Raw genomic sequence first — 27855 nt, forward strand, 5'->3', positions numbered from 1 at the left:
ATGTATGGTAGAGATAGACCTGATATATTATGTATGGTAGAGGAGATAGACCTGATATATTATGTATGGTAGAGGAGATAGACCTGATATATTATGTATGGTAGAGGGGATAGACCTGATATATTATGTATGGTAGAGGAGATAGACCTGATATATTATGTATGGTAGAGGAGATAGATCTGATATATTATGTATGGTAGAGGAGATAGATCTGATATATTATGTATGGTAGAGATAGACCTGATATATTATGTATGGCAGAGGAGATAGACCTGATATATTATGTATGGTAGAGGAGATAGACCTGATATATTATGTATGGTAGAGATAGATCTGATATATTATGTATGGTAGAGATAGACCTGATATATTATGTATGGTAGAGGAGATAGACCTGATATATTATGTATGGTAGAGGAGATAGACCTGATATATTATGTATGGTAGAGGAGATAGATCTGATATATTATGTATGGTAGAGATAGATCTGATATATTATGTATGGTAGAGGAGATAGACCTGATATATTATGTATGGTAGAGGAGATAGACCTGATATATTATGTATGGTAGAGGAGATAGATCTGATATATTATGTATGGTAGAGGAGATAGACCTGATATATTATGTATGGTAGAGGAGATAGACCTGATATATTATGTATGGTAGAGGAGATAGACCTGATATATTATGTATGGTAGAGGAGATAGATCTGATATATTATGTATGGCAGAGGAGATAGACCTGATATATTATGTATGGTAGAGGAGATAGACCTGATATATTATGTATGGTAGAGGAGATAGACCTGATATATTATGTATGGTAGAGGAGATAGACCTGATATATTATGTATGGTAGAGGAGATAGACCTGATATATTATGTATGGCAGAGGAGATAGATCTGATATATTATGTATGGTAGAGATAGACCTGATATATTATGTATGGTAGAGGAGATAGACCTGATATATTATGTATGGCAGAGGAGATAGACCTGATATATTATGTATGGTAGAGGAGATAGACCTGATATATTATGTATGGTAGAGATAGACCTGATATATTATGTATGGTAGAGGAGATAGACCTGATATATTATGTATGGAAGAGGAGATAGATCTGATATATTATGTATGGTAGAGGAGATAGACCTGATATATTATGTATGGTAGAGATAGACCTGATATATTATGTATGGAAGAGGAGATAGACCTGATATATTATGTATGGTAGAGATAGACCTGATATATTATGTATGGTAGAGGAGATAGACCTGATATATTATGTATGGCAGAGGAGATAGACCTGATATATTATGTATGGAAGAGGAGATAGACCTGATATATTATGTATGGTAGAGATAGACCTGATATATTATGTATGGTAGAGGAGATAGACCTGATATATTATGTATGGAAGAGGAGATAGATCTGATATATTATGTATGGTAGAGATAGACCTGATATATTATGTATGGTAGAGGAGATAGACCTGATATATTATGTATGGTAGAGGAGATAGACCTGATATATTATGTATGGTAGAGGAGATAGACCTGATATATTATGTATGGTAGAGGAGATAGACCTGATATATTATGTATGGTAGAGGAGATAGACCTGATATATTATGTATGGTAGAGGAGATAGACCTGATATATTATGTATGGTAGAGATAGACCTGATATATTATGTATGGTAGAGTAGATAGATCTGATATATTATGTATGGTAGAGATAGACCTGATATATTATGTATGGTAGAGATAGACCTGATATATTATGTATGGAAGAGATAGACCTGATATATTATGTATGGAAGAGGAGATAGATCTGATATATTATGTATGGTAGAGGAGATAGACCTGATATATTATGTATGGTAGAGGGGATAGACCTGATATATTATGTATGGTAGAGGAGATAGACCTGATATATTATGTATGGTAGAGATAGACCTGATATATTATGTATGGTAGAGGAGATAGATCTGATATATTATGTATGGTAGAGGAGATAGACCTGATATATTATGTATGGTAGAGGGGATAGACCTGATATATTATGTATGGTAGAGATAGATCTGATATATTATGTATGGTAGAGATAGACCTGATATATTATGTATGGTAGAGGGGATAGACCTGATATATTATGTATGGTAGAGGGGATAGACCTGATATATTATGTATGGTAGAGGAGATAGACCTGATATATTATGTATGGTAGAGGAGATAGACCTGATATATTATGTATGGTAGAGATAGACCTGATATATTATGTATGGTAGAGGAGATAGATCTGATATATTATGTATGGTAGAGGAGATAGACCTGATATATTATGTATGGTAGAGGAGATAGACCTGATATATTATGTATGGTAGAGATAGACCTGATATATTATGTATGGTAGAGGAGATAGATCTGATATATTATGTATGGTAGAGGAGATAGATCTGATATATTATGTATGGTAGAGGAGATAGACCTGATATATTATGTATGGTAGAGATAGACCTGATATATTATGTATGGTAGAGGAGATAGACCTGATATATTATGTATGGTAGAGATAGATCTGATATATTATGTATGGTAGAGGAGATAGACCTGATATATTATGTATGGTAGAGGAGATAGACCTGATATATTATGTATGGTAGAGATAGACCTGATATATTATGTATGGTAGAGGAGATAGACCTGATATATTATGTATGGTAGAGGGGATAGACCTGATATATTATGTATGGTAGAGGAGATAGACCTGATATATTATGTATGGTAGAGATAGACCTGATATATTATGTATGGTAGAGGAGATAGACCTGATATATTATGTATGGTAGAGATAGATCTGATATATTATGTATGGTAGAGATAGACCTGATATATTATGTATGGTAGAGGAGATAGACCTGATATATTATGTATGGTAGAGGAGATAGACCTGATATATTATGTATGGTAGAGGAGATAGATCTGATATATTATGTATGGTAGAGGAGATAGACCTGATATATTATGTATGGTAGAGGAGATAGACCTGATATATTATGTATGGTAGAGATAGATCTGATATATTATGTATGGTAGAGGAGATAGACCTGATATATTATGTATGGTAGAGATAGACCTGATATATTATGTATGGTAGAGATAGACCTGATATATTATGTATGGTAGAGGAGATAGATCTGATATATTATGTATGGTAGAGATAGACCTGATATATTATGTATGGTAGAGGAGATAGATCTGATATATTATGTATGGTAGAGGAGATAGATCTGATATATTATGTATGGTAGAGATAGATCTGATATATTATGTATGGTAGAGGAGATAGACCTGATATATTATGTATGGTAGAGGGGATAGACCGGATATATTATGTATGGTAGAGGAGATAGACCTGATATATTATGTATGGTAGAGGGGATAGACCGGATATATTATGTATGGTAGAGGAGATAGATCTGATATATTATGTATGGTAGAGATAGACCTGATATATTATGTATGGTAGAGATAGACCTGATATATTATGTATGGTAGAGGAGATAGATCTGATATATTATGTATGGTAGAGGAGATAGATCTGATATATTATGTATGGTAGAGGAGATAGACCTGATATATTATGTATGGTAGAGATAGATAGACCTGATATATTATGTATGGTAGAGGAGATAGACCTGATATATTATGTATGGCAGAGGAGATAGACCTGATATATTATGTATGGTAGAGATAGACCTGATATATTATGTATGGTAGAGGAGATAGATCTGATATATTATGTATGGTAGAGGAGATAGATCTGATATATTATGTATGGTAGAGATAGACCTGATATATTATGTATGGTAGAGGAGATAGACCTGATATATTATGTATGGCAGAGGAGATAGACCTGATATATTATGTATGGTAGAGATAGACCTGATATATTATGTATGGTAGAGATAGATCTGATATATTATGTATGGTAGAGATAGACCTGATATATTATGTATGGTAGAGGAGATAGACCTGATATATTATGTATGGTAGAGGAGATAGACCTGATATATTATGTATGGTAGAGATAGATCTGATATATTATGTATGGTAGAGGAGATAGACCTGATATATTATGTATGGTAGAGGAGATAGACCTGATATATTATGTATGGTAGAGATAGACCTGATATATTATGTATGGTAGAGGAGATAGACCTGATATATTATGTATGGTAGAGGAGATAGACCTGATATATTATGTATGGTAGAGGAGATACACCTGATATATTATGTATGGTAGAGGAGATAGACCTGATATATTATGTATGGTAGAGGAGATAGACCTGATATATTATGTATGGTAGAGATAGACCTGATATATTATGTATGGAAGAGGAGATAGACCTGATATATTATGTATGGCAGAGGGGATAGATCTGATATATTATGTATGGTAGAGGAGATAGACCTGATATATTATGTATGGTAGAGGAGATAGACCTGATATATTATGTATGGTAGAGGAGATAGACCTGATATATTATGTATGGTAGAGGAGATAGATCTGATATATTATGTATGGTAGAGGGGATAGACCTGATATATTATGTATGGTAGAGATAGACCTGATATATTATGTATGGTAGAGGAGATATACCTGATATATTATGTATGGTAGAGGAGATAGACCTGATATATTATGTATGGTAGAGGAGATAGACCTGATATATTATGTATGGTAGAGGAGATAGACCTGATATATTATGTATGGTAGAGGAGATAGACCTGATATATTATGTATGGTAGAGGGGATAGACCTGATATATTATGTATGGTAGAGGAGATAGACCTGATATATTATGTATGGTAGAGGAGATAGACCTGATATATTATGTATGGTAGAGATAGACCTGATATATTATGTATGGTAGAGATAGACCTGATATATTATGTATGGTAGAGGAGATAGACCTGATATATTATGTATGGTAGAGATAGACCTGATATATTATGTATGGTAGAGGAGATAGACCTGATATATTATGTATGGTAGAGGAGATAGACCTGATATATTATGTATGGAAGAGGAGATAGATCTGATATATTCTAGTTTCAAAACAAATCAAACATGCTATCAGAAGTATTATATTATCTCTTTACCAACTTCTTATCATATAACCTCTAGCAGGCTGCCACAGATTATCTCTGTCCCAATTTCTTATCAATACCTCTAGTAGTCTGCCACAGATTATCTCTGTACCAACTTCTTATCAACACCTCTAGCAGGCTGCCACAGATTATCTCTGTCCCAACTTCTTATCATATAACCTCTAGCAGTCTGCAACAGATTATCTCTGTACCAACTTCTTATCAATACCTCTAGCAGGCTGCCACAGATTATCTCTGTCCCAACTTCTTATCAGATAACCTCTAGCAGTCTGCAACAGATTATCTCTGTACCAACTTCTTATCAATACCTCTAGCAGGCTGCCACAGATTATCTCTGTACCAACTTCTTATCATATAACCTCTAGCAGTCTGCAACAGATTATCTCTGTACCAACTTCTTATCAATACCTCTAGCAGGCTGCCACAGATTATCTCTGTCCCAACTTCTTATCATATAACCTCTAGCAGTCTGCAACAGATTATCTCTGTACCAACTTCTTATCAATACCTCTAGCAGGCTGCCACAGATTATCTCTGTACCAACTTCTTATCATATAACCTCTAGCAGGCTGCCACAGATTATCTCTGTACCAACTTCTTATCATATAACCTCTAGCAGGCTGCCACAGATTATCTATGTCCCAACTTCTTATCATATAACCTCTAGCAGGCTGCCACAGATTATCTCTGTCCCAATTTCTTATCATTTAACCTCTAGCAGGCTGCCACAGATTATCTCTGTCCCAATTTCTTATCAATACCTCTAGTAGTCTGCCACAGATTATCTCTGTACCAACTTCTTATCATATAACCTCTAGCAGTCTGCAACAGATTATCTCTGTACCAACGTCTTATCAATACCTCTAGCAGGCTGCCACAGATTATCTCTGTCCCAACTTCTTATCAATACCTCTAGCAGGCTGCCACAGATTATCTCTGTCCCAACTTCTTATCATATAACCTCTAGCAGTCTGCAACAGATTATCTCTGTACCAACTTCTTATCAATACCTCTAGCAGGCTGCCACAGATTATCTCTGTACCAACTTCTTATCATATAACCTCTAGCAGGCTGCCACAGATTATCTCTGTCCCAACTTCTTATCATATAACCTCTAGCAGGCTGCCACAGATTATCTCTGTCCCAACTTCTTATCATATAACCTCTAGCAGGCTGCCACAGATTATCTCTGTCCCAATTTCTTATCATTTAACCTCTAGCAGGCTGCCACAGATTATCTCTGTCCCAATTTCTTATCAATACCTCTAGTAGTCTGCCACAGATTATCTCTGTACCAACTTCTTATCATATAACCTCTAGCAGTCTGCAACAGATTATCTCTGTCCCAACTTCTTATCAATACCTCTAGCAGGCTGCCACAGATTATCTCTGTCCCAATTTCTTATCAATACCTCTAGCAGGCTGCCACAGATTATCTCTGTCCCAATTTCTTATCAATACCTCTAGCAGGCTGCCACAGATTATCTCTGTCCCAATTTCTTATCAATACCTCTAGCAGGCTGCCACAGATTATCTCTGTCCCAATTTCTTATCAATACCTCTAGCAGGCTGCCACAGATTATCTCTGTCCCAATTTCTTATCAATAACTCAAGCAGGCTGCCACAGATTATCTCTGTCCCAATTTCTTATCATATAACCTCTAGCAGGCTGCCACAGATTATCTCTGTACCAACTTCTTATCATATAACCTCTAGTAGTCTGCCACAGATTATCTCTGTCCCAACTTCTTATCAATACCTCTAGCAGGCTGCCACAGATTATCTCTGTACCAACTTCTTATCATATAACCTCTAGTAGTCTGCCACAGATCACATTTGCCATAGGTGGATTAGGCTATTTTATTTACAGTCCCAATCTACCTCTAGTCTCATCACGATATCTCTGTTGCTGAGCGACTGAGCGGTAGGTGGGTTTGATCCTGTAGTCTTTAACCACTGAGCTATATTGTCGTTTATCCTGTAGCTTTAGCCATCAGGACAATAGTTACTGTAATTAGACAATGGTATGGATGACAATATAATGTGTGTGTCACCTGGGTTGTCCTGTAATGTATAATTACTGTGATCCGTCTAATCGTTTCCAAGGCGTCCCCCAAGGGGTCCCCGAGGGCCTCTAGGGTTACACAGTACCACAGCTGTTTGGACATATTGCTGGACCAAATCACCACAGGGACAGGTGGGGGGCACTAAACAGTTATCTTTAGTTACAAAGGCCTACATTCAATTATTTAGAGACTTTCTTTTCTTTAGATGTGTTTACGTATATATTACTAAATATAGACATCATGATAAGCAAATCATAACTGTCTGAATTAAAAATTTAAAATAAACATTTACTAGAATGATATCAGTGTTATACAAATAATTTGTGGGAGCATTGGTCAGGTCTACCCAATAAATAACATTAAATTTCTTAATGACGCGTTGGCATTTGCCTCCCAAATAAAGACAGAATTGTTAGGCTATTTTCCACTTAATGTAGAATGTATGTCTATGACTATGTCTCCACATGTGTGTATATGGTATTACCGTGTAATGATGAGACCCGTTATTTCTGTATAGACTACAGTATATGTGACGACCCCAATAAAGCCCCATAATAATTTGTCCATCCCAACTGCATAGCAGGAAAGCTGGCCTTATATAAACGATCGCGTGCAGAACAATGTAATCACGTCGGAATGAATAGGTGTCATTAATTAGGGTTCATATGTGGCTCATTCCATCATTTTCTGCTCCTCCAAATACGAGATGGCCTATCACTGCCATTCAGCCATGCAATTTCGGCCTCTCGCCTTTTAGAAACTATACAGTCGACCGACCATCATTTCAAGGTAAATTAGAACAAAGATAGATGCCATTACCATACAAGAAGAGCCCGTGTTGATGCTATGCCCGATGTTAAATCGTCAGTGTCCCGACGCTACAACGTAGAGACCGTAGCCAGCCCCCCCAAAAAACTGTTTCTTCCCTGGAGAAAGGCGGTAGTCCTGTGACAGCGAGGCTGCGCGCGCGCAGACGGTGTCCTCGGTTTTCTCCGGTACGTAGTATTTTGACAGGAGAGAGCTGTCCTCACCCTGCGAGCAAACCGTTATTTTTCATAGTCTATGAAGCATAGGCTATAGTACATCAGGTTTATAAGGAACGCTGTCAAACAGATGTAACTACAAAATATAATAATTTATAAACAATAATGCCTATCCTGACAGAAAAATATATATAATTTCCATGGCAAAGCATAGGCTATATCTATTCTATTCTATAGAAAATTAATCCAAATGATTACATTTATTTTATGGTAAGCATAATTTGTGTGAACGTTTATTGTTGACATTCCTGTCATGGGATGGCCTTGTAGCTGTCCTGGGTCAAATGCATGGAAATGTCTTCCTGGATGTAATAGGTTGTTATATAGTCTGGATGCCTGACTGGGCTCACCCAACCGTGTCCCATTAACATTCCACCTATCATGTGTAAATGCATCATTTCCACCATAACCATTGGCTTTACTAAGTTATTATCAACACCTGACATGCCCATATATGTGTTTCCCAGATGTATTAAGAGGAGAATGTGTGAGGGGAAAGCAGGTCACGTTTTCTGTCTTTGTTATTCAAAAGCACATCTTTGAGGAAAATCAAATAGTTGTAGTATTCTGTAAAGGTTTAAGGCATGACGGCCCGACAGTTCATTTCCCCTATTCTGACTGTTTTAAATGTGGACAATGACTTCAGTTTGATTGTCACTTTCCTCAAGTAAGACATCAGTGGTGATGGGGGAGAGGGGGGGGGGGGGGGTGAAGGGTTGGAAAGGGGAGGGAGTTCTTAGATTCTTACCCCAGAGAATGGAACACAGGACACAACAGTTCAGTGAACTGTTTGAAGGCTCAGCTCCATGGGGGATTAAATGGGGTGAATTGAGAATTGATTTTCCCCAACTGGGGTTTAGAAGTGGTAGTGGTGATGTTGGTGGTGGATAGGGGCCTCAGCTCAGGACTGTTGGCTGGTCATCTGGGTGCATCCTGGGGGTTAGAAGTTGAGTTGTGAGGGGGTCACAGTGGTGGGTCAGTCTTTAAAGGCCCACTATGAAACAATAGACCTTTCAGAGTCTGTCTTTGAGGATACAGACAGGCCAGGCTAGGGGTGAGGAGACAGACAGGTCAGGCTATGGGTGAGGAGACAGACAGGTCAGGCTATGGGTGAGGAGATAGACAGGTCAGGCTATGGGTGAAGAGACAGACAGGTCAGCCTATGGCTGAGGAGATAGACAGGTCAGGGGTGAGGAGACAGACAGGTCAGGCTATGGGTGAGGAGATAGACAGGTCAGGCTATGGGTGAGGAGACAGACAGGTCAGCCTATGGCTGAGGAGATAGACAGGTCAGGGGTGAGGAGACAGACAGGTCAGGCTATGGGTGAGGAGATAGACAGGTCAGGCTATGGGTGAGGAGATAGACTATGTCAGGAGACAGACAGGCAGTGAGACATCAACCACCATCACTTCCTGTCCCAATGCATTCCCTTCACTCTGCCAGGTCTGCTCAGCAGAGAGGCAAGGGACAGGGCCTCAAAGCAGATCGCCTCACAGTGGATGGGACCTGGCAATACAGTGCAGGTCTTCCTGTCTGTTGGCTAAACTCCACAGCAACGACACATCGCCATCTACTGGTGGTGGGGCCTCTAGACATTCTCTCCACTGAACCTGAGAAGCAATGAAAGAAAGTGCCTCTGCGGATACTGTTATCCAGAGTGACTTACAACAGACTTACAGCGAGGGGATACATTCTCAGTGTGTGTGTGTGATCTCTGCTAGCGTTTTACACACACACACACACACACACACACACACACACACACACACACACGCACACGCACACACACGCACACGCACGCGCACACACACGCACACGCACACACACACACACACACACACACACGACCTGTGTGACGTGAAGGACGTACAAGGACACCACATGTTTCTTTTCAAACGCAGTCACATTTATTGTCCTTTTCTATGCCCAGTCGCTGAGCAGTCCGATGAGCTGTCAAATCAATACGATATAATGCAGTCAATGGAGGTCTCACGTTTACCCAAAAAATAAATACAAGACTGAAATAGTGTTGCACAGCTCCAAAATATACAAAGGCTTGGAATTAATTCATTAATTAATCATGTAAACTTTTGAAAATATTTTACAAAAAAAAAGGAAAAAAGATCTTTGCAACATTTTTAAAAAGGTTTACTATTTACATTTAGTTTTGTACAAAAATACAAAAAGGGTGATGTAATCGGTTATGTTCCAGCTTTGAGCCAGGAGCATCTTGTACCGCCCGAGCCAGTTACACTGTACCACTCATCCTTTTAAATAGTTGCTTTTGTTTTTCAGCCTTTTTTTAAAGTAGGTTTTTCATGTTTTAATGTTAATGTTTAAAGTTTCAAAATCGTTTTTTTTGTGTGTGTGTTGGTTCTTTCCAGTACACTTCTGACTCTCTGAAACACTTTGGCAGAAGCATGGCCTGTGCTATCCTGATCATGCATCCTAAATTAATGAACCATGTATAATATATTTTAATCAATAGGGGAAATACAGTCTTTTACACAAATCATCACATATCATCATCAATATAACTTCAGGTTACAGTAAAAAGGAAAACACTTCACAAGCTCCACTATACCAGTGCAATAGGAGAATATGTTTTTGTTTGTTTTTTAAACTTCAGGGAATCATGTCTCAGAGTAAAACAGTATTTTTTTGTTGTATCCGAGGTTAAAAGGTGTCTGGGTCAATGCAAACAAGAGAAGATTATTACCTCTGGCTCTCACTTCTGTGTTGGGGTATTACACTTCTGTGTTGGGGTATTACACTTCTGTGTTGGGTTATTACACTTCAGGGTTGGGCTCGAATCCATTTCAATTCCAGTCAATTCAGGAAGTAAACTGACATTCCAAATCCGATTGTCTCCAATGATTTTCAAAGAGGAGAAATTTGGAATTGGAATTGAGAATTTGGTTTACTTTCTGAATTGACTGGAATTTAAATGGAATCACCCTGTTACACACATTGGATATGTCTCAGGGAAAGGCAGGCAATAGTTTCTTATTTGAAAACGTTTGTCTGTGGGGCCTGGCCTCAGACAAACCAATGTCTTTAGTTTGTGGGGCCTGGCCTCAGACAAACCAATGTCTTTAGTTTGTGGGGCCTGGACTCAGACAAACCAATGTCTTTAGTTTGTGGGGCCTGGCCTCAGACGACCCAATGTCTTTAGTTTGTGGGGCCTGGACTCAGACGAACCAATGTCTTTAGTCTGTGGGGCCTGGACTCAGACGAACCAATGTCTTTAGTCTGTGGGGCCTGGACTCAGACAAACCAATGTCTTTAGTTTGTGGGGCCTGGACTCAGACGAACCAATGTCTTTAGTTTGTGGGGCCTGGACTCAGACGAACCAATGTCTTTAGTCTGTGGGGCCTGGCCTGGGGGGGAAATGGCTACATTGCTACTTTACCGAAAGTTGAAAGACACTTGCAATGGGAACACAAATCATCAAAATATAATCTATATATTTTTTTGGCTGCATACAGATTATGTCAAACTACTGTTACTAATCCACATGAACAATTAAAAATGACTTCAGAGGATCCCAAATATCTACCCAAGGTGGATTTTGACACCATATAGTTTAACGTTCATATTCTAAGACTGAGTCAGAAATGGCCCCCTTTTATTCCCTATGTAGTGCACTACTTTTGACCAGAGCCCTATGGGGTAGTGCACTAGGTAGGGAATATGGGTGCCATTTGGGATGCATTCTAAGAATGCACCGTCACGTTTAGCATCAGCCAGTTCAGTTCAATCATAATATTATTATAGACTCTGATATGAAATGTCTTTCAGTTTCACCTTCATTCCTCTTCTAGGTTATTCAATATGATAATAAAATAACTCTCTGGATAAAATATCCTGTGATTAAAAATAGTTTCTATACAATGCTGTATAATTATTGTCATTAATGAATGTCATCTTGTAGATCCTGGCAAGTTGTCGCACCATAATCTACATTTATAAGAGAGACACAATGCATAGAGAGGTACCTGTCTCTTGGTTCCCCAATGTTCCCCAATGTTCCCCAGTGTCTAACCAGCCATTTTGTGTCATTTTGACCACAGAAAGGTTCACCAAACGCCTAGATATATATAGTATGGCATTTCAACACCAGGCAAATGAATGGCTGCAGTTTTATAGTCCAACAGTTTGTAAAACGATAAGATGAAATAGAATGTTAACACAATTATACCACACACTCTCAGAAAAAAAGGTTCCAAAAGGGTTCTTCGGCTCTCCCCATAGGAGAATCCTTTTTAGTTCCAGGTAGAACCCGTTTAAGTTCCATGTAGAACCCTCTGTAGAAAGGGTTCTACATGGAACCCAAAAGGGTTCTACCTAGAACTAAAAGGGTTATACTTGGAACCCAAAAGGGTTCTACCTAGAACTAAAAGGGTTATACTTGGAACCCAAAAGGGTTCTTCAAAGGGTTCTCCTATCGGGACAGCCGAAAAACACCTTTCAGGTTCTAGATAGCACCTTTTTTTCTAAGAGTACAGGGAGGAATTGTAGTGCGTTGCCCTACCTAACGACGACCCTACCTCTACCTGCTCTGCTCACTGTCCACGTAATACATACACACACGCAGATGCGCACGCACACATACACACACAAGTGCACACGCATGCACATACCCATCCTACCTCCCGTCCCATCTCAAGCTCAAATCATCTGACTCTCACAAGGATTTCACCCTGGATCTTTTTACTAATAACTAACTCCAGAACGTACTCATCCCTTACCTGGAACCTACGTAATAACTAACTCCAGAACGTACTCATCCCTTACCTGGAACCTACGTAATAACTAACTCCAGAACGTACTCATCCCTTACCTGGAACCTACGTAATAATTAACTCCAGAACGTACTCATCCCTTACCTGGAACCTACGTAATAACTAACTCCAGAACGTACTCATCCCTTACCTGGAACCTACGTAATAACTAACTCCAGAACGTACTCATCCCTTACCTGGAACCTACGTAATAACTAACTCCAGAACGTACTCATCCCTTACCTGGAACCTACGTAATAACTAACTCCAGAACGTACTCATCCCTTACCTGGAACCTACGTAATAACTAACTCCAGAACGTACTCATCCCTTACCTGGAACCTACGTAATAATTAACTCCAGAACGTACTCATCCCTTACCTGGAACCTACGTAATAACTAACTCCAGAACGTACTCATCCCTTACCTGGAACCTACGTAATAACTAACTCCAGAACGTACTCATCCCTTACCTGGAACTTACGTAATAACTAACTCCAGAACGTACTCATCCCTTACCTGGAACTTACGTAATAACTAACTCCAGAACGTACTCATCCCTTACCTGGAACTTACGTAATAACTAACTCCAGAACGTACTCATCCCTTACCTGGAACTTACGTAATAACTAACTCCAGAACGTACTCATCCCTTACCTGGAACCTACGTACTCTTATAGCTTTCTTACGTTTTTCCAAATTCTCTGTTTGATTGTCCAGTAATTTTTTGTTCATTTTACAGTACAAGATCCCCCCCCTGTCCATGAACACAACTATACAAAAACAGAATTGTCAAACATTTTGTACATATATTGAATTACACCCAACTTTACATATTCAAAAATGAAACTGAAAATTCGATATCTCTTCTGGTGGTAGTATCTCTAACAGATATTTCCCCTCTTGAAAATGATATGGTGTTCTTTTGTTTATTGCATGCGATAGATGAAAATACTAATAAAACAACGAACACCACAGTGCTCTGCAGCAACAGGTATTAATTCATGTCAAAGTCTAATCAGTTCACAGCTTGTTTCCTCCTGTAACCTCGTACACAGTGTCAGTTCAGTTAGTTCTGCCATTCAAATTTCGCTGAGTAACAGTTGTCCTTTTATCTATGTATCTCTATGTTAGATCTGTACAAACATACAGTAATATGGTTGCAGAGGTATTCATAGAACACACTGAGTGACTTCATTGATCTACAGTTTGTTTTTCAATGTAGAAACACAACTCTTCAAGATTGGTCTGTTCACCAGAATGTCATTACTTAAAATGTATAACCCATTTGTTGTGGTAAATTAGTTTTAAAACCTGAAGCGTAATATTTGAGTGAAATCTTAAAGATTCAACCGATATTTTCACAAGGATAGATGATTTGTTGTTTCTCTTAATAAGGTTGTATGATTCATGTGTTGGGCTTTGTGACGTGCCCCTGGCTACTGATGTTACGGAACTACGGAAAGATTGCATCCACTCCCACCTACCCCCATAGAAACAGAATCTAGTCATTCTAGAATGTAGTTATTCTATTTCTATGTCAAGATTGCACCCCCCCCCCCCACCTACCCCCATAGAAACAGAATCTAGTCATTCTAGAATGTAGTTATTCTATTTCTATGTCAAGATTGCATCCCCCCCACCTACCCACATAGAAACAGAATCTAGTCATTCTAGAATGTAGTTATTCTATTTCTATGTCAAGATTGCATCCCCCCCCCTACCCCCATAGAAACAGAATCTAGTCATTCTAGAATGTAGTTATTCTATTTCTATGTCAAGATTGCACCCCCCCCCCCCCCCCCCCCCCCACCTACCCCCATAGAAACAGAATCTAGTCATTCTAGAATGTAGTTTATCTATTTCTACGTCACCAATCCACTCTGCTACAAATGATGGGTTTGTGTCGTTAAAAAAATTTTGTAAGTCACTTCATATAGCTATGTTCTTTTATATTCAATACAAATATACACAATAGGAATTTTCCATTTATAAGATTAGTTTTATTTTTCTCATGGAATATTCTTGAAGAATTCATGATGCCGAAGTGCAAAGGAGAAGTTAGGCTTTGAAAACCCAATCCCAGCTAGCTAGCCAAACATTAGTGGTAAAGACCCTCCATAGCTTTTCTCTCTTTGTTTGTTTTAATAGTCGTAAATATCTCCTCTAGAGTAGTCGGTGAATCCCCGGCATGCTTGGCCCTCCAGCTGCAGAAAGGCCACAGCACGAGTGTCCCATCATCTCTGACACCTTGACATCTGCACCACATCCATTCAACAAGACCAAATATTTCCCTTATGTGTCCCTGCCAGGAATCCCTGCACTGAGAGCTCTTCTAGGGTCATAGGTCATTCCTATTTCTTGACATGTAGTTTATCTATGTGAGGATGGCATGTTGACCTATGTGTGTTGTTAACTCACTCTTGGTAGAACAATACTTTGACACATGGTTGTCAATAATGATCACAGTCCATTGTTTTGTGTTGGGGCGGTAGCAATACAAAACATATAGCTTATTCATTTTTGTCGACGGGGAACATTTGGTTTATGGTTGAAATAATGACCTGTCCTCTGGGTAAAAGTGTAGAGAGAAATGCAATTCTTTCGGAAAGCAGTTATTTTAGGGTCACGTTAGGACACGACATACAAGTCATCCAACAATCCAAGAAGATAAAAAATGACGATGGATGTTCCATTTGCTCCAACACAACACACAGGTTGTCTTACCGCTCCATGTTTCTCCTCTTGTCCACGTTTCACTCAATACAGGATCTTGGGTTATTTAAAAAGGGAGTTCAAAGTTCAAAACAAGAACATTATTTTTTTCTTTCTTTACACTCTGAACAAAACACAAAGTTGTGTTCTTCAGTTCTGCACCAAGATATCAAATCCCCAGGCAGGTAGTCCAGAGTAGTCTTCTCTCTGGTTATACCCTCTTGGTTGAGTTGTGTATCCGTCAGTACTCAGTAGATAAGAACAGTAACAGCACTGAACCAGATCCATATAAATATGTCTACGTCCCAAGTGGCACCCTATTCCTTATATGGGCCCTGGTCAAAAGTAGCACACCAAATAAGGATTAGGGTACATGTTTCTGCACTGAGCAGAGCGATCATTACGCGGAGCGATCATCATGGGGACTCCCATCTGAGTTCTCAGTCTCCCCCTCTGATATGACCTGCATGGGTGCCGTATAGAGCCGGCTACGGGTGCTGTAGCGACTACTATTGGCTGCAGGGGGGATCCGGGAGCGCCCCTGTCTGGACGAGGCCGACGTGGGGGGTGTTTTAGGGCTGAAGCTGTCTGAACTGGGCCTGGGGAAGAGGCTGGGGGGGAAGAGTTGCTCCCCAGCCGCCTGCAATGATGGCTCCTGCAGGGGAGAGGGGGGCTCCTCGCTGGGGTACCTGACCTGGCCCTCAGCAGCCAAGGGGTGCCCAGGGGACTTAGGGGCGATGGGGCTCTTGAGGATCTCTGTAGCAGACATGCGGTAGCTGGAATCAGTCCGGCTGCCCTTCTTCAGGAGAAGCAGCTTGAACTCCTCGTTGGAGGTGCTGGACTTCTTGGCGCTGCGGTAGATGGGTCCTGGGGTGCGCTGGGTCCCGGCCGCGGTCAGGGTGGAGAGGGCTGGGGCGGGGGGGATGATGAGAGGGGGCGGAGGGGGGATGGCTGGGAGGATAGCTGCAGGTGGAACGACGGCAGCTGGAGGAGGACACAGACGGCTCTTCCCACTCAGCTCTCCAGAGTCCTTACGGCCCAGGACTTTTCTCTTGGACCTAGAATAGGAGAGTGTTACACGGTTCAGGTAAACAGGACATTTCATAGCCCATTCTGCTGGTTCATATGTCTGATGGGTTTCTGCTGTGGTTCTGATGTCTGATGGGTTTCTGCTGTGGTTCATATGTCTGATGGGTTTCTGCTGTGGTTCTGATGTCTGATGGGTTTCTGCTGTGGTTCTAATGTCTGATGGGTTTCTGCTGTGGTTCTGATGTCTGATGGGTTTCTGCTGTGGTTCATATGTCTGATGGGTTTCTGCTGTGGTTCTAATGTCTGATGGGTTTCTGCTGTGGTTCTGATGTCTGATGGGTTTCTGCTGTGGTCCTAATGTCTGATGGGTTTCTGCTGTGGTTCTGATGTCTGATGGGTTTCTGCTGTGGTTCTGATGTCTGATGGGTTTCTGCTGTGGTCCTAATGTCTGATGGGTTTCTGCTGTGGTTCTGATGTCTGATGGGTTTCTGCTGTGGTCCTAATGTCTGATGGGTTTCTGCTGTGGTTCTGATGTCTGATGGGTTTCTACTGTGGTTCTTATGTCTGATGGGTTTCTGCTGTGGTTCTGATGTCTGATGGGTTTCTGCTGTGGTCCTAATGTCTGATGGGTTTCTGCTGTGGTTCTGATGTCTGATGGGTTTCTGCTGTGGTTCTTATGTCTGATGGGTTTCTGCTGTGGTTCTGATGTCTGATGGGTTTCTGCTGTGGTTCTGATGTCTGATGGGTTTCTGCTGTGGTCCTAATGTCTGATGGGTTTCTGCTGTGGTTCTAATGTCTGATGGGTTTCTGCTGTGGTTCTTATGTCTGATGGGTGTCTGCTGTGGTTCTAATGTCTGATGGGTTTCTGCTGTGGTTCTGATGTCTGATGGGTTTCTGCTGTGGTTCATATGTCTGATGGGTTTCTGCTGTGGTTCTAATGTCTGATGGGTTTCTGCTGTGGTTCTAATTTCTGATGGGTTTCTGCTGTGGTTCTAATGTCTGATGGGTTTCTGCTGTGGTTCATATGTCTGATGGGTTTCTGCTGTGGTTCTAATGTCTGATGGGTGTCTGCTGTGGTTCTAATGTCTGATGGGTTTCTGCTGTGGTTCTAATGTCTGATGGGTTTCTGCTGTGGTTCTAATGTCTGATGGGTTTCTGCTGTGGTTCTAATGTCTGATGGGTTTCTGCTGTGGTTCTGATGTCTGATGGGTTTCTGCTGTGGTTCTAATGTCTGATGGGTTTCTGCTGTGGTTCTAATGTCTGATGGGTTTCTGCTGTGGTTCATATGTCTGATGGGTTTCTGCTGTGGTTCTGATGTCTGATGGGTTTCTGCTGTGGTTCTAATGTCTGATGGGTTTCTGCTGTGGTTCTTATGTCTGATGGGTTTCTGCTGTGGTTCTAATGTCTGATGGGTTTCTGCTGTGGTTCATATGACTGATGGGTTTCTGCTGTGGTTCTTATGTCTGATGGGTTTCTGCTGTGGTTCTGATGTCTGATGGGTTTCTGCTGTGGTTCTAATGTCTCATGGGTTTCTGCTGTGGTTCTGATGTCTGATGGGTTTCTGCTGTGGTTCTAATGTCTCATGGGTTTCTGCTGTGGTTCTTATGTCTGATGGGTTTCTGCTGTAGTTCTTATGTCTGATGGGTTTCTGCTGTGGTTCTGATGTCTGATGGGTTTCTGCTGTGGTTCATATGACTGATGGGTTTCTGCTGTGGTTCTAATGTCTGATGGGTTTCTGCTGTGGTCCTAATGTCTGATGGGTTTCTGCTGTGGTTCTAATGTCTGATGGGTTTCTGCTGTGGTTCTAATGTCTGATGGGTTTCTACTGTGGTTCTAATGTCTGATGGGTTTCTGCTGTGGTTCTGATGTCTGATGCATTCAATGTGTGTTCTCTGTTTCTCTGTTTGTAATTTTCTGCAACCTTGGAAAACAATGAAGATCTTTTGAACTGAAATGAAGATAGTGACAGATAAATGTAATGATAATATCGGTTATGACAAGTACAGCTATAACCCAGTGAGTCAAAAATAATACAGTTATTTGAAGTGAATTGAAAGTGACCTGTGGATCATGGCGAACAGGTCTTCAGTAGTACGTGATTTGCTGGGCGACATGAAGACAACATCATCATCAGGTTTGGTTGTTTCGTCAGTCAGAGGAGAGAGGGAGTTATCACTGGGACTAGTAGACTCTGGAGGAACAGGAACAGGAGGTTATAGGGAATACCATGCCAGTGATCTGATGACATTCCTCATAGGTCATTCAACCTGGCAGGGTAGCCTAGTGGTTAGAGCGTTGGACTAGTAACCGAAAGGTTGCAAATCCCTGAGCTGACAAGGTACAAATCTGTTGTTCTGCCCCTGAACAAGGCAGTTAACCCACTGTTCCTAGGCTGTCATTGAAAATAAGAATTTGTTGACTGACTTGCCTTGTAAAATAAAGGTAAATTTTTTTTTAAAGAGATGAGAGGACCAGAACACAAGTGATCTGATCACATTCCTTATAGGTCATTAAAGACTCTAGAGATGAGAGGACCACAACAGAAGTGATCTGATCACGTTCCTTATAGGTCATTAAACCCTCTAGAGATGAGAGGACCACAACAGAAGTGATCTGATCACATTCCTTATAGGTCATTAAACCCTCTAGAGATGAGAGGACCACAACAGAAGTGATCTGATCACATTCCTTATAGGTCATTAAACCCTCTAGAGATGAGAGGACCACAACAGAAGTGATCTGATCACGTTCCTTATAGGTCATTAAACCCTCTAGAGATGAGAGGACCAGAACAGAAGTGATCTGATCACGTTCCTTATAGGTCATTAAACCCTCTAGAGATGAGAGGACCACAACAGAAGTGATCTGATCACATTCCTTATAGGTCATTAAAGACTAGAGATGAGAGGACCACAACACAAGTGATCTGATCACGTTCCTTATAGGTCATTAAACCCTCTAGAGATGAGAGGACCACAACAGAAGTGATCTGATCACATTCCTTATAGGTCATTAAAGACTAGAGATGAGAGGACCACAACACAAGTGATCTGATCACATTCCTTATAGGTCATTAAAGACTCTAGAGATGAGAGGACCACAACACAAGGAAGAGGAAGGGGATTATAAGTCTCTTAAATTAATACATCAATTCAAAAACATTTAATTGTTAAAAAGTCTCAAAGTAAAATAAAGTTATAAGTAAAGTACTAAAGCTGCAATACGTCACTTTTTGGGTGACCCGACAAAATCGTCGTATATAAGTCGTATATATCTGTTCTATGTGCTCTATTTCTACGCTTCCCGTTTTTGCGTCTTTTACTTGTGGTTTTGTCCACCAGTTTCAAACAGCTGAAAATACTACATTTTTGGTGATGGAAAAGATATTTCACAGCGGTTTAGACGACACAATGATTCTCTACACTATATTTGCTTGTTGTGACACATAAACTGAAATTAGGCGAACTGTTCGAATTTTTGCAACCAGGAAATGGCGGAGGGATTTCCGCATAACGCATAATATTTAAGTAAAGTACAAGTAAAATCGACCAATCCAGACTGACCTTTGCTGAAGTAGTCCTCTGTGTCCGGTGTGGTGGAGTCATCTCTGCTGTTATCCTGAGAGGCACTTCTGGTAGGAACCCCTGATGATGTCATCTCATAGCGGTCCTCTCCACTCCGACCTCTGAGATCTATCACGTGGCTGATTGAGTAAGGGTGTGCTGCTTCCCCCGTTACACCGGGCACTTTGTCAGGACCGCTGCTTGGGCCCAAGTCCCACCTCTGGACCATTTGACTGTGACAGGAGTGTGTCTGTGACTGGCTGTGATAATGTGACTGGGACTGATATGAGTGGGACTCCTCTAGCGTCTCGTACGTCGGTGGTTCCCTTGGATGATCTCTTTGATGATATTCTCGATATTCTCTAATGAGGCCTTGACTATGACTCATAACCCTTGATATCTCTCTATCGTGCTCTTCCTCCTCCTCGTCTTCTTCATCCTCTATCCGTTCCCCTAGCACGTGGCACTCCGGGTGTGTAGTAGGAATCACGGGTTCCGGAGTTGGCGGTGGCGCTCGGTGCGTGGGTTCCTCAAGTTCCAAAGGTTCCGCAGGCCGCGTCCGGAACGCCGTCATTGCCCAGAAGGTTCCGGGGCTGTAGCGGTCCTGCCGGTGCCTGGCCAGGCTCTCATAGGTCGGGGGGCCGTCCGGGTGCTGCATGGGGGTGGGGTGGGGCTGGGGTACAGAGTGGTGGTGGTGCTCCTGAGAAGGGTGGTGGGGGTCCTGGGTCAGTGGTGGTGGGGGTTTCTGGGCGATGGGTCTCCTGGGTGGCAGGGGCCTGGTGTTGGTGTCAGAGTGGGGGGTCACGATGGTTACACTGGGCATCTTGGGTCTGGTGGCAGGGGCCCCTGAAGCCTCGTGGGCCCATGCTTGTGGTGGTGGTGGAGGCTCCTGGCCCTGAGCACCCTGAGCCTGGCCCCGGGCCTGGGGCTGAGAACCATCGGTGGCCCTGTGGCCAATGGAACGTAGCTGGACGGAGCGCAGTACAGTGGGGGTGATGGCCAGGGCCATGGGGTTGGCAGCAAGTGGGGCCTCTGGAGTCAGAGTGGATCCATTGATAAACCCAGAGGGGGCTGCACTAGCGTTAGCACTAGCACTAGCGTTAGCATTAGAACTAGCGTTAGCACTAGCTTTAGCGTTAGCACTAGCTTTAGCACTAGCATTAGCGTTAGCGGCTGCAGTGTTACACGCGGTGGCCCGGGCCTCTGCTGCTGCTGCTGCCCTCTGCTTGTTCTGGTGCAGCGTGTGCATGTGGGTCCGGTGGGCCAGAGTGGGTAACGGCCGGCTGCCATGGGCGCTGTGAAGAGAACATAAGTCCAGCTGGGTGGGTGGAGCCGGGAAGTCATAGTCCTTCCTGGATGACGAGGAAGAGGAAGAGGAACAGGAAGAGGAGGACCCAGAGGCCGAGCTAGAGAACTGGGTCTGGGCCTGGTGCTGCAGCGAGGATAGAGAAGACTTCCTCTCGGGGACTTTGGGTTTCCGTTTCCCGCTGGTCGGAGAGAGTGGGCCGGGGAAGAACGCTAATGGGAAGGAAGACGTGGGCGTCTCGGATTGGCTGGAGTATCCGCTGGAGGGCGAGGCGAGGCCGGCCAGCTTCTCAGGAGAGCCCAGCTTGAAGTCTCCATCCCCGGGGGGAAGCGGAGGGGAGGTGGGCCTGGAGGAGCTGGAACCAGAGCCGGAGGAATGCATCAACGCCTGGGTCTCTCCCCCGGGAGAGGAGGAGCTGCCCACCGGCGACTTGATGCATTCAATAACAGTAGTACCCGTAGCAGTGCTGGAGTTGGACAAGGAGCCGTTGGGGTCCAGGTTATTTTGGGATTTCAAGTCGTTGAGGAACCAGAGGTCTGCATAGTCAGACTGAACGGCGCCCTCGTCCTTGAAGGAGTGAGTGTCAGTGGACCCGAACGAGGTGGGCTCCGTCATCTCCACAGTCCTGGGGCTCCTGGGGCTCCCCATCCCCCAGGCAACACCACCACCCACCGCCTCAGCCTCTAACCCAGGATTCTCCACCTCCCCCGGGCTGGCCATGTCCAGCTGCAGCCTCATCTCTCTGTCTCTGGAAGACATGGGCAGGTTCAGGGTCTGGGTCTGCCCACTACTATGAATCTTTGGTTGGTCCTGGTCGCCCTGCTCATCACCTTGCTCATCGCCCTGCTCATCGCCCTGCTCATCGCCCTGCTCATCGCCCTGCTCATCGCCCTGCTCAGGGGGGACGTTCTCTGGAGCACCAGCGCTACACGTCTCCTTCAGCGATGAGCTCCGTTTTGGTGGGAGTGGCTTGACCTTTGGTTTCTTCAGCGGACGACACGGCCTCCCTAGCGTCAGGGTGGCTCCCCTGTAGTCAGAGGACTGAGGAGGATACCCAGCCATGCCCTCTCCCTCACCAGGCGTAGTGCCCACAGTATTACCCTGGCCACAGTCAGCGCCAGAGCCCACTGCTGCATAGTTGTACATGTAGCTCCTGTAACTCTGGCCCTGCATGGAGTCAAAGTGCATGGAGGATGAGTAGAAGCCCTGGGAGTCTGCTGCAGCAGTAGGGGGAGCTCGGTCTGAGAAGCCGTCGTAGCTGCTGATGCTGGTGAAGTCTATCCTGGTCTGGTCCCCCCTGGACGAACGCCTGGGGCTGAAGTCCTGACTACACAGCTGGTCCTGATCAGCCTAGAACAGGATAACATAACATTATATAAGATAAGAGGAGACAAGATACGAGAGGAGAGGGGAGGGGAGAGGAGAGGAGAGGAGAGGAGAGGAGAGGAGAGGAGAGGAGAGGGGAGAGGAGAGGGGAGTCTATATTGCTAAATAGCAGTGGTACCTGGTCTTGAGGGTAGGTCCACTCTCCCTCGCTGGCAGTACTGACCCCTGCATCATCCAGCTGGTCAGTGGCTGAGGAGGTGAAGGAGCTGGACCTATGACCCTGGCCCTGTAATAATAATTATAATAATTAATAATAATAATAAATCAGATTTAAATAGCTATTTTCCAGTAGCTCAAAGTGCTTTACCTAGTTTAGTTAAGAAAATGTAGCTTAATTTTTATTTACAGCTAAAATATGAACTTCCTGTACAAAAGTCCCAACAAACAATACCGTGTCCAAGTCAATAAATAAAGTATTGAAGACAGGAAGTCAAAGGTAAGTAGGATCGTCAGAGGGAAACTCACCTGCGGCTGATCCGAATGGTACGGGTCGATGATAAAGCCGGTGAGGTCATCGATGGCGTGCGGCGCGGCGTTGAGCGACAGCTCCGAGTCACAGTGGGAGGAGCCGGTCAGAGGGGGGGATGCGGCGGGGGGGAGTGTCTCAGAGGTCTGGGAGGGGCATGTGGAACTGCTGCCACTCCAGTTACCACTGGACGACTGGTGGTCCTCCTTATAAGAATAAGACATATAGTTATTTGTAGAGCACTTTTCATCACATGCAGAAAGCAGAAAGCTCTGCACATCATATAAGTAAGTCAGCCTTGTCCAAGCCAGAATGGCCCATTGGGCAGGAGTCTATCTCCTGTTTCTTTATCATGAGGCAGCTTGATGTACAGTACACCCCCTGGACAGGACACTAGTCTATCTCCGGTTTCTGTATCATGAGGCAACTTGATGCACCAGTACACCCCCTGGACAGGACACTAGTCTATCTCCTGTTTCTATATCTTGAGGCAGCTTGATGTACCAGTACACCCCCTGGACAGGACACTAGTCTATCTCCTGTTTCTATATCATGAGGCAGCTTGATGTACAGTACACCCCCTGGACAGGACACTAGTCTATCTCCGGTTTCTATATCTTGGGACAGCTTGATGTACAGTACACCCCCTGGACAGGACACTAGTCTATCTCCGGTTTCTGTATCATGAGGCAACTTGTTGCACCAGTACACCCCCTGGACAGGACACTAGTCTATCTCCTGTTTCTATATCATGAGGCAACTTGATGCACCAGTACACCCCCTGGACAGGACACTAGTCTATCTCCTGTTTCTATATCATGAGGCAACTTGATGCACCAGTACACCCCCTGGACAGGACACTAGTCTATCTCCTGTTTCTATATCATGAGGCAACTTGATGCACCAGTACACCCCCTGGACAGGACACTAGTCTATCTCCTGTTTCTATATCTTGAGACAGCTTGATGTACAGTACACCCCCTGGACAGGACACTAGTCTATCTCCTGTTTCTATATCATGAGGCAACTTGATGCACCAGTACACCCCCTGGACAGGACACTAGTCTATCTCCTGTTTCTATATCTTGAGACAGCTTGATGTACCAGTACACCCCCTGGACAGGACACTAGTCTGTCTCCTGTTTCTGTAGCAGTTTGATGAACAGTACACCCCCTGGACAGGACACTAGTCTATCTCCTGTTTCTATATCATGAGGCAACTTGATGTACAGTACACCCCCTGGACAGGACACTAGTCTATCTCATGTTTCTGTAGCAGCTTGATGTACAGTACACCCCCTGGACAGGACACTAGTCTATCTCCTGTTTCTGTAGTGAGACAGCTTGATGTACAGTACACCCCCTGGACAGGACACTAGTCTATCTCCTGTTTCTGTAGTGAGACAGCTTGATGTACAGTACACCCCCTGGACAGGACACTAGTTTATCTCCTGTTTCTGTAGCAGCTTGATGTGCAGTACACCCCCTGGACAGGACACTAGTTTATCTCCTGTTTCTGTAGCAGCTTGATGTGCAGTACACCCCCTGGACAGGACACTAGTTTATCTCCTGTTTCTGTAGCAGCTTGATGTACCAGTACACCCCCTGGACAGGACACTAGTCTATCTCCTGTTTCTGTAGCAGCTTGATGTACCAGTACACCCCCTGGACAGGACACTAGTCTATCTCCTGTTTCTGTAGCAGCTTGATGTACCAGTACACCCCCTGGACAGGACACTAGTCTATCTCCTGTTTCTGTAGCAGCTTGATGTACAGTACACCCCCTGGACAGGACACTAGTCTATCTCCTGTTTCTGTAGCAGCTTGATGTACCAGTACACCCCCTGGACAGGACACTAGTCTATCTCCTGTTTCTGTAGCAGCTTGATGTACCAGTACACCCCCTGGACAGGACACTAGTCTATCTCCTGTTTCTGTAGCAGCTTGATGTACAGTACACCCCCTGGACAGGACACTAGTCTGTCTCAAGGCCTGCTCATCAAAAACAAACTGACAAAAACAAACAACATGACTTCCAAAAGGCTACAAGCAAAAGAAGACAGAAGACAAGATACACAGATAAGTGAAGATGGCAACGAAGACGTACCTTGAGGTCTATCTGTCCTCTCAGCACCCCCGTAGTAGAGACAGAGTGGATGGGGCTGCTGAAGGTGTCTGAGCTGGAGGAGATCTCACAGTTCCCCATGTCGACCTGACGGGGGAGGCGGGAGCGACCCCTCTCCATCCACATGTGTTCTGGACTCCCCCCGTCTCCTTGCTGTATCCTCTTCAGACTCCCCAGCTGCAGCTCTGGCATGGCCTGGTCATCCGTACTCTCCTCCTCGTCCTTTAACATCCTTGGCCCCGTTCCCGGGAGGAAGTCCTCCGTCTCGTATGGAGAGAGCTCCTCATCTTCATCATCATCGTCGTCATCATCATCCTCATCTTCATCACTGTCGTCCTGGTCCTCGTCGCGTATGCGGCCGCCCTCGCGGGGGAGGCTGCGGGAGCGGAGGCGGGAGCCGGAGGCGGTGTACATGGCGGTGTCAGGGTGGTCGGGGAGCGAGGAGATGTTCCCGGTGGAGTGGGAGAGGGAGGCGGGGATACCCCCCTGGCCGCCGCGCTGGGCACGTATACGTCTCCTGGACGGGGCGCCACCGCCACCGGTCAGGCAGTCGTCCGTCTGGCAGCCGGAGTCCTTGGTGTGTCCCCCTCGGAGGGACAGCTCCTCCTGACAGAGGGACAGGTGAGGGTTGGTGTGGACCACCACTGTCCTTTCCCTCGTCACTGGAGACTCATCAGAGTCTGAAGGGAAACAGGGGTGGCAGTAAGTCATCAATCAACATGATTAGAAAATAAATTCAATATTTGTTCAAGTCTAAATGGTAGGACAAATATGCATGTTTGTTTGTCTCCAGAAAATAGGATTGTGTTAAACCATTAAAGTGAAGAAACATAGAGGAGGAACAACATTACAGTCAGTTGACTGAGTGGTAATGACAGTACTTGGAGGTCAGGCACAGACAGACAGACAGTATAACAGACAGACAGCTGTACCCATGTCCTGTTGAACTCGTCTGGGGATCCCGGTGATGGTCTTCCTCCTCCTCAGCTTCCTCCTCCTCTGCAGCACAGACTGGGAGTGTACCAGGGAGCAGCGTACACTAGCCTCCCTGTCGAACCCCACCCCTGTGGAGAGGAACAAAGTACACGCAATGTACAACATTGATGTCATTTATTGTCCGTCAAGAGTAATGTCTTTCCACATCTCACAAATGACATTCCACACAGTTTACAAGTTACACACACTCACTAATACACACACAACCGTTAATTAATAGATTAATTGATTCAAAAAACAGACTAGAGAGAGAGAGAGAGAGAGAGAGATGGAGAGATAGAGAGAGATAGAGAGAGAATGTACAGAGAGAGAGAAATGGAGAGAGAAAAGGAGAGAGAGGGAGCGACATAATGTATAGAGTGAGAGAGAAATGGAGAGAGAGGGAGCGACAGAATGTACAGTGAGAGAGAAAGGGAGAGAGAGAGAGAGAGAGAGAGCGACAGAATGTACAGTGAGAGAGAGAGAACGGGAGAGAGAGAGAGAGAGAGAGAGAGCGACAGAATGCACAGAGTGAGAAAGAGAGAAAGGGAGAGAGAGAGAGAGAGAGAGAGAGACAGAGAGACAGAGACAGAGAGAGAGAGAGAGAGAGAGAGAGAGAGAGAGAGAGAGAGAGAGAGAGAGAGAGAGAGAGAGAGAGCGATTGAGAGAATATCAAACACATCCAGAGACAGACATTGGAGCTATGTCGTGTTTACCAGTGACGTTGATGGGGATGATGCACGAGGACACGACTGCTGGGTCACTCTTCATCCTCTCCTGGGGGGTGGGCAGAGGCAGGGCCTTGGACCAGTTGGTCTGCTTGTCCAGTGTGGAGGGGGGGTTGGGGATAGCACCAGTAGACCTGTGGCCCACTGCAGGCTCAGCATCAGGGTCAGTGGTAGTGGCATCCTGAAGCAGATGGAGAGAGATAGTCAGTTGGTGTTGTAGGGTTAGAGTAACACCTAGAAAAGTTCCAAATGGTATACTTAATCAATAAGGCACAAGGGGGTGTGGTATGTGGCCAATATACCACGGCTAAGGGCTGTTCTTAGGCACAACCCCCGATGTACCTTACTGCTATTATAAACTGGTTATCAACGCAATTAGAGCAGTAAAAATAAATGTTTTGTCATACCCGTGGTATACGGTCTGATATACCACGGGTGTCAGCCAATCAGCATTCAGTGCTGGAACCAGCCAGGTTATAATATTCCCTATA

General features: G+C 43.8%; 2 protein-coding genes across 3 annotated transcripts in view; both read right to left on the reverse strand.

Annotated features, from left to right (window-relative positions):
* Nucleotides 1-8209, reverse strand: part of LOC110527179 (retinoic acid-induced protein 2) — a 29487-nt gene extending 21278 nt beyond the window's left edge. For both annotated transcript variants that reach the window (XM_036951534.1, XM_036951533.1), the window contains exon 1: nt 8063-8209. The gene's annotated coding sequence lies outside the window, so the exon portion shown is untranslated. The remainder of the gene's footprint in view (nt 1-8062) is intronic.
* Nucleotides 8210-14893: 6684 nt separating this feature from the next.
* The window catches only part of nhsb (Nance-Horan syndrome b (congenital cataracts and dental anomalies)), a 158093-nt gene continuing 145131 nt past the window's right edge, over nt 14894-27855 (reverse strand). The window contains exons 7-14 of the mRNA XM_036951558.1: nt 27353-27545; nt 26594-26725; nt 25644-26341; nt 23536-23742; nt 23189-23296; nt 20379-23034; nt 18877-19006; nt 14894-16844 (exon numbers count right to left, since the gene is read on the reverse strand). Of these exons, the coding sequence (XP_036807453.1) occupies nt 16187-16844; nt 18877-19006; nt 20379-23034; nt 23189-23296; nt 23536-23742; nt 25644-26341; nt 26594-26725; nt 27353-27545 (4782 nt within the window). The 3' untranslated portion in view covers nt 14894-16186. The remainder of the gene's footprint in view (nt 16845-18876; nt 19007-20378; nt 23035-23188; nt 23297-23535; nt 23743-25643; nt 26342-26593; nt 26726-27352; nt 27546-27855) is intronic.

The sequence above is a fragment of the Oncorhynchus mykiss genome, chromosome 18 (assembly GCF_013265735.2).
Source record: "Oncorhynchus mykiss isolate Arlee chromosome 18, USDA_OmykA_1.1, whole genome shotgun sequence".
NCBI lineage: Eukaryota > Metazoa > Chordata > Actinopteri > Salmoniformes > Salmonidae > Oncorhynchus > Oncorhynchus mykiss.